The sequence below is a fragment of the Arabidopsis lyrata genome (assembly GCF_000004255.2).
Source record: "Arabidopsis lyrata subsp. lyrata unplaced genomic scaffold ARALYscaffold_1, whole genome shotgun sequence".
Taxonomy (NCBI): Eukaryota; Viridiplantae; Streptophyta; class Magnoliopsida; order Brassicales; family Brassicaceae; genus Arabidopsis; species Arabidopsis lyrata.
The window spans coordinates 16,605,329-16,611,726 of NW_003302555.1; the positions used below are offsets into that span (position 1 = coordinate 16,605,329).

Below are 6,398 nucleotides of genomic sequence, written 5' to 3' on the forward strand. Positions count from 1 at the left end.
GAGTTTTCTATAATCTTGTTGATTAGTTTTTTCATAATCTTGTAAAGTTTCCCCAACAATCTCTCTATTTTGATGATACTTTTCGTGATTTTATTTTGTGAAGAAAAGTGTAGAAAGTCATAAACCAATAATCTAATAATTTAATTTATTAACAATCATAGATTCTTTTGTTTTTTGAATAACACAAAATTTTTAATGACTTTAAAAAAGTATGAATCCAATAACTCCAAATATATGAAGATTTTAGATTACTTTTTATAAATCTTAAATTAATAACACCAAAATTTAACAAACTTTTAAAAAATCTTGATTGAAAAACAACAAATTCTATTTAAATCACAAACCAATAACACCTCCTTATTGACTTTATAAGATTCTGAATTTAATAACTCCAGATTTGTTAATATTTTACAAAAAAATTTTACAAATCAAAAACTAATAACACCACCCTCTAACAAAATTTAATAAAACTTTGATTTAATAACAACAGATTCTACATAACATTTAAAATCATTAAAACAATATTTAAATCACAAACCGACAACACCTTAATCTTTCTTACTTTAAGAACTCTTTTTGAAAACCCTTTAAAAGCCTCCATTGGACATGGTCTAAATAACACGTATCGCCTAGATAAAGCTAAATCGATCGGAATGCATCCCGAGCTGATCGATTTTACCGAAATTTCAAACAACCTTGACGAGGAGGAGAATATGACGTTTCCAATGGGTGGTGATATGGAGGACTACGATAAGCCTCGAGTGGAGGCATCAGATGTAATTCTTTTCTTTCATCTTCTGACTGTTTAGAGGTTGATCCATGTTTTGGAATTTATCCGTAGTTTTGATTTGTTGGAGATGACTAGTAGATTCCTTTTGTTAAATTAGAAATGTTTTGTTTACATATTACTAATTGATTACTTTTTCTGTTAGTGTTTCGATTTTGATGGTATTATCAATAGCTCTGCACTGGTAGCCCACCACTGTGAAGGCGACGAGTGTCGTAAGCACACTTATCTTGCCTTGGTCAAGCTTTATGCGAGGGCGGGGCTTCATCTTTACAATATGTTGAATGTAAAAACTAGTCTCCTCTCTTGTTGCTTCAATTATCGGCATTATGTACATGTCAGATTCTTTCTTTCTTGTTCTGCCAGGAGACAAACTTGAAGCTCGATCACCTAAAGAGATTTAACAAGCAAATGCGTTTTCTTTCCTCATACTACATAACTTTGCTTGCATTCGATCCAACCAGCCGTTTGCAGGAAACCTTTCAGGTTAAAGTTGATGACGATTGTTTTAACAGTTTGGATTTCATATGCCCTATTGCTAGACCTAAACCCCTAGGTAAAAGTTTACTTGTGGTGAATGTTTCATTTTTACATCACAAGTTCAGGAAATCTCATTTGTTGGCTATTTAATGTTGCCTAGTGATCACCAAGGAGCCCTTCATCCCTCCTCGGGATTACACAGTTGTGCTACCTTTCTACAAAGGTAGCTTGCCTGAGTGGCCACCAGAGGATGCTTTCAATGACAGAAAACGAGTTTATGTGGTAAATAGATTAATTAGTTCCACTTCACTTGTGTTGGCATTAGTATTGCTTTGCTCATGATCAGTTAAGTAGGGGTTTTTTTTTGGTAACTGCTTTTGCAGGTGAATGAATCAGAGTTGCAAAACACTGATTGGATTTATCTGTATTTGGAACTTGTCATTTGTTCACGCCATAGGCAGATTTCAGATGTAAGTTTTTTCTCTTTTGCATATCAGTGACATACCTTGAGTGGCACTGTTGATAATTAGAATTAACAAGTTTTGCTGTTGGTGCAGGGCGATCTGTCCAAGCTGAAGATTGTGAATGTGGCGATAGAAACTATTGAAGAAGTGGAGCCGCCGAATGAGAGACTTAACGCCAAACGTGCAATTGTCTACATAACTTTTAAGGGCTTGGCCATTGGTAGGACTAGTGAACATATTGAACGCAAAGCTATAGTTAGAAGAGTCATCAATGAGCGTGAAGGATACTTGTCTCTCAAAGGTGACATTTGGAGTTGAATTCGAAGCTGCCTTCCAGGACTCAAAGCTTTGAATAATGAGCATCGTTCTCAAAATCCATCTGCAATGCTTTCGCTTAGGCGTTGTTGATAAGATCCAGTGAAAATGTGGACCTAATAATAAACGACTAATGGACTAAAAATTATTTTGTCTTTTTACTGTTTAAGTAGATTTGTGTCTAGGTTTATGTGTGTGATGTCTTCGGATACATTAATTAACATATATATATATATATGTGCATTGATAACTGAATGATGGGATACATACTTCTTGGTTTTAGACGTTTTAGTTTTCCTTTTTCATTTCCCATTCTAGTCCTATATTGACCCCTACATTTGGACATCTGTTTAGTCGTCTTTTGTTGTCTTCTTGAATCATCAAATCATCGATCAGGTTCATTTGCACCACCACTACCACCAAGATCTCATCTCTAACATCTCATCACCTTCGTTTACAAAACCTTTTATGGGGGTGTAGACTGTGTAGTGTACCCCTTCATTTACCGAGCTCCGAAATGACAGTGCAAGTGTTAGAGATGTGATGACTGATGATGTCCCAAGCAACTGAAATATCACCGACACTGTTTTTCTCGCTGAAACGTGATAGTACTGTTCACTTCCTCGTACGAAATTATTTCCTTAACTCTTGGCTCATCAATGCAAAAACACATAATACCAGTTGATAACTTATTGTTTGCAACTTTTAATTGGATGATCTCAATATGTTTCATAAGATCCAAATATCCAATACGATCGAATCATTTTGACCCCCCTTTTCTGCTACTTAGTGCGCAAATTAATCACTAAACTCAAAAGAATCACCAAATCTATAACAAAGTTCTTATTTTAATTTAAAGAAAACAAAGAAGTTAATACCCAAACGACGTCGTAGGTTGATACTCTCCAAAACGACGTCGTTTATTTGAAATGTAGAAGCAAAAATCGATCGAAACGGTTGATCGAAGCAGAGCTTCAATGGCTGTCACTTCCTCCTCTATGCTACTTCGGTGATACTCTCACTACCACTCTCGATACAGAAATAAGGAATTGGTTGTTGAATTTGCTAATGGCGTCGAGGTTTTTCGTTTTTTTCAGGAATTTCTCTACGGTGGGAAGAGTTGCTCAGTCTGTTCGTGTGACTTCGAGGATCTTCTTCTCCACTGGAGAATTGATTAGGGTTCTTCCTTATACTCGTTCCTCAAGGTGTAAATTTCTCAATTCTTTTGTGTGTTAACTGTTTGGAGATTATTGCAATTGAGCTGATTTGGTTTAATTGTTTGGTAGATCCATCTGTTCTACTCGTGCTGCGCATAATGAAGAAGCCGCCGCGAAAGCTGCGGCTTCTGTTGCTGACACCGGAGCTCCAACCATGTATGGTTTCTTCCTTAAATTTTGAAATCTGAGAATTAGTAGCCCTTAGGATCTGGAGATGGATTTTGGGATTAAATTGCTGTAACTTCAAAGCAATCCATGCTTGTGTATTATTTGCTAAAAATGAGCTAAATCTTTCAAACATGTGACCTAGTTATTGTTCGTTATGAATTTGGATGTGATTCTTGGAGAATTTATGACGAAAATGATCATATTTTATCTTGTGGTTTTAGATTTGACAAGATTATAGCAAAAGAGATTCCATCAGATATTGTCTATGAAGATGAAAACGTTTTGGCATTCAGAGACATAAACCCTCAGGCTCCTGTTCATGTTTTGGTCATTCCTAAGTTGAGAGATGGCTTAACCACGCTTGGCAATGTGAGTCAGTTTTAGTTTTAACATTTAGTCTGCTTCTGGTGCAGTTGAACTGTCTCTAGCAGTCCTAAATCGTGTTTCTCTCGAGTTGCAAATAGGAAAGCAAAGGCGGAAAACAGATAGGATAATGATTTTCGTAATTATACTTGTTTGGCATCTCATGCCCATGAGTAGCTTAATCGTGTTTCATTTTGCGTTACACAATAGAAATAGCTATCACTCTTGTCATGCCTTCTCGTGACTTCCTTTGGTCTACTCTTTGAGGTCTCATAGAATCTCATATTGTGGCCAATATCATTGTGTTCCCTAACTAGTATCGAGTCTAGTATTATGCCACTGTTTCTGGTCAATGTATGCAAATGCGGCCTTAGCTTTTACCTTCCTGTGATCTCATAAACCGATAATAAGGAGGAACAATTCGTGAACAAATTATGTGAAAGGAGTTAAGGTTTTATTTTGGTGGAACAGATTAAGATCTTACCTGAACATATCTTCCTCTACAACGTCATTGCAGGCTGAACCAAGACACGTAGAGGTTCTTGGCCAACTCCTACATGCATCGAAGATTGTTGCTGAGAAAGAAGGCATCCTCGACGGGTTCCGTGTGGTTATCAACAACGGTGTTGAAGCTTGTAAGTCTTTTCTTTTCCATCCAATCAAACATCATCGTTAGCTTATACACTTAACTGAATTAACTTCCTCTCATTCAGGCCAATCTGTTTACCATCTTCATCTACACGTCCTCGGAGGCCGACAGATGAAATGGCCACCCGGTTAAGAAGAAAGATTCATGTTAAACCAAAACTAACGAGCTCCAAAATTGTCAACTCCAATCCTTTGTTATATGGTTTATGAGTTTTTACCACTGTCGGATTTATCAAATTGTGAGTTCCTAGAGGTTAGATAGCTTCCATTTCCAATTGTTATCGAATTCTTTTTCTTTTTTCATTGTTAGAATTAACTATTAACATTTTATATGATTTGAGGAGTTTCTCTCCTACAATTACTGTATATAAGGATCTGTACACATTAATGAGCTCTATAGAGTTAGGAGAACCCAACAGAACACAGGTTTGGTTAATTCTGCTAGAGAAATTTTCCTTTTAATATAAACCCGAAAGCTATCAAAGCATGGTCAATACTCAATATGTCCATTAGAAAGAAAGTCAGCAAAGAAAATAACCGGTAATAAATTGTCTGGTAGGCTGAACCAAACCGGGTCGATCTACTTAAGCTGTAATTAGATATTTAGCTAGATAGAGAGAAGTTGTTGTCCTAGTCTTGGGGCTGGTTGTGGCGGCGAGAGGAGCTGAAGAACACCGGTGGGTTCTCCTTCTTCACTTGCCGGTGCATGATGTCATCATCTTCTTGCCTTTGACACAACATGAGATTTTCCTTAAGCTTGTCTGTTTGTTGTTGCTGCTGCTCCCGCTGCATGAACTCAAAACTACATATTAATAAACAAGAGACATGAACCACTAAAACTGTGAAATTTGGGATCTGTGTGTGTGTTTATAAAACTATTTTTCACCAAAGTACATGTATATCTAATATATGTCTTAAATAATTATATGTGTGTGTATAGAGTGTGTATATATATACCTTATGAGCTCGAGCAATATGGAGAGAAGATTCGAGTTGATGCTCAAAATGAAGAAGCTCGTCGTAGGTTAAATTATTCAGCCCATGTCCTCCATACAATTGAAGCTTCAGTTCAAGATTCTCTATCTCTCTCATCATTGATTCTTTCGTCTTTGTACAATTTGAAGAACAGTGATCCTACAAGAAATTTGATATTGTTATAACCATAAGCAATAAAAGGAGGAAAAACAAAGAGGGATCAGATAAAATATGGAAATGTGATGTTTGAATGTAAAAAACACTTACAAAGTCGCTTTCTTCTTGCATCAAATCACCTTCCTGAGTGATTTTTAGAGCATCTCCATAATCATCACACTTATCAAATGTACCCGAGCTTGGCGCATTTCCGTCCTCTTTCCATGTACTCTGAACATCCGCTTCACCTTCAATGTCACCGGCTGACTCGCTTCCAGTTGATAAGGAGTGAACCTCTACCTGTTTTCTTTTTCGTTTTCGCGTTTCTTTGTTGCCCGTTTTCTTAGAGGGTGATGCATCAGTCTTTCCCTTATGGTTGGTGTTAAGCCTGCTTGATCGACGCAGATTAGATGCTCCTCCTGCGGGTGATTTGGGACCAACAATTTCTTTAACATCCTCCCTAATCTTGTTTCTGAGGTCTTCATTCTGTTTCAGTATCCACTCCTTCATGTCATTCAAATGAGCAAGCGTGAAGTACCCCGGGTCGTTACTTTCTCCGCCAACAGGAACTTTAGCCGTTGGTTTCTTCTGAGAAGTATGTTTGTGGATGGTAGGAGGCTTGACAACTTCCTTCTCCTTCTTAGAAGACCTAGTTAGAGGCTTTTTGTGACTTGCTTGATAAACCTCTGTGACATCTTCAAGGCTGTCACCATCATTGTCTGGAATATTGACCTCTTGATTTGCTGCTTTCAAGTGTGGCCACTCAAATGGTTTGAAACAATGTCCCTCGTTGATCAATTTCAAAATGTAATCCACCTGGGATCG

General features: G+C 37.2%; 3 protein-coding genes across 3 annotated transcripts; 2 read left to right on the top strand and 1 right to left on the bottom strand.

The window, feature by feature from the left end:
* Nucleotides 1-581: 581 nt before the first annotated feature.
* Nucleotides 582-2,267, top strand: LOC9327192 (UPF0725 protein At1g02770). The gene is made up of 6 exons (XM_002891084.2): nucleotides 582-776; nucleotides 933-1,073; nucleotides 1,154-1,343; nucleotides 1,428-1,549; nucleotides 1,651-1,737; nucleotides 1,825-2,267. Exons 1-6 carry the CDS (start codon nucleotides 654-656, stop codon nucleotides 2,047-2,049), a joined length of 888 nt encoding a protein of 295 aa, XP_002891130.1. The 5' UTR covers nucleotides 582-653; the 3' UTR covers nucleotides 2,050-2,267.
* A 648-nt stretch (nucleotides 2,268-2,915) lies between these two features.
* LOC9327193 (14 kDa zinc-binding protein) lies at nucleotides 2,916-4,830 on the top strand. Its single transcript, XM_002891085.2, has 6 exons — nucleotides 2,916-3,055; nucleotides 3,144-3,251; nucleotides 3,333-3,419; nucleotides 3,653-3,800; nucleotides 4,312-4,429; nucleotides 4,508-4,830. Exons 1-6 carry the CDS (start codon nucleotides 3,024-3,026, stop codon nucleotides 4,573-4,575), a joined length of 561 nt encoding a protein of 186 aa, XP_002891131.2. The 5' UTR covers nucleotides 2,916-3,023; the 3' UTR covers nucleotides 4,576-4,830.
* A 54-nt stretch (nucleotides 4,831-4,884) lies between these two features.
* Nucleotides 4,885-6,391, bottom strand: LOC9327194. Its single transcript, XM_002893790.2, has 3 exons — nucleotides 5,685-6,391; nucleotides 5,400-5,576; nucleotides 4,885-5,228 (listed from the first exon to the last, which is right to left on the bottom strand). Exons 1-3 carry the CDS (start codon nucleotides 6,081-6,083, stop codon nucleotides 5,073-5,075), a joined length of 732 nt encoding a protein of 243 aa, XP_002893836.1. The 5' UTR covers nucleotides 6,084-6,391; the 3' UTR covers nucleotides 4,885-5,072.
* Nucleotides 6,392-6,398: the final 7 nt, after the last annotated feature.

What these genes read in the sequence shown, in the direction of transcription:
- LOC9327194 (XM_002893790.2), bottom strand. Translation starts at nt 6,083, where the DNA reads ATGAAGGAGTGGATACTGAAACAGAATGAAGACCTCAGAAACAAGATT. An exon ending in TGCAAGAAGAAAGCGACTTT is followed by an intron (nt 5,577 to 5,684) that starts GTAAGTGTTTTT and finishes AATTTCTTGTAG; the next exon opens with GATCACTGTTCTTCAAATTG. An exon ending in ATATTGCTCGAGCTCATAAG is followed by an intron (nt 5,229 to 5,399) that starts GTATATATATAC and finishes GAGTTCATGCAG; the next exon opens with CGGGAGCAGCAGCAACAACA.
- LOC9327193 (XM_002891085.2), top strand. Translation starts at nt 3,024, where the DNA reads ATGGCTGTCACTTCCTCCTCTATGCTACTTCG. An exon ending in GACACCGGAGCTCCAACCAT is followed by an intron (nt 3,420 to 3,652) that starts GTATGGTTTCTT and finishes TTGTGGTTTTAG; the next exon opens with ATTTGACAAGATTATAGCAA. An exon ending in GCTTAACCACGCTTGGCAAT is followed by an intron (nt 3,801 to 4,311) that starts GTGAGTCAGTTT and finishes ACGTCATTGCAG; the next exon opens with GCTGAACCAAGACACGTAGA.
- LOC9327192 (XM_002891084.2), top strand. Translation starts at nt 654, where the DNA reads ATGCATCCCGAGCTGATCGATTTTACCGAAATTTCAAACAACCTTGAC. An exon ending in CTCGAGTGGAGGCATCAGAT is followed by an intron (nt 777 to 932) that starts GTAATTCTTTTC and finishes TTTTTCTGTTAG; the next exon opens with TGTTTCGATTTTGATGGTAT. An exon ending in GCCATAGGCAGATTTCAGAT is followed by an intron (nt 1,738 to 1,824) that starts GTAAGTTTTTTC and finishes CTGTTGGTGCAG; the next exon opens with GGCGATCTGTCCAAGCTGAA.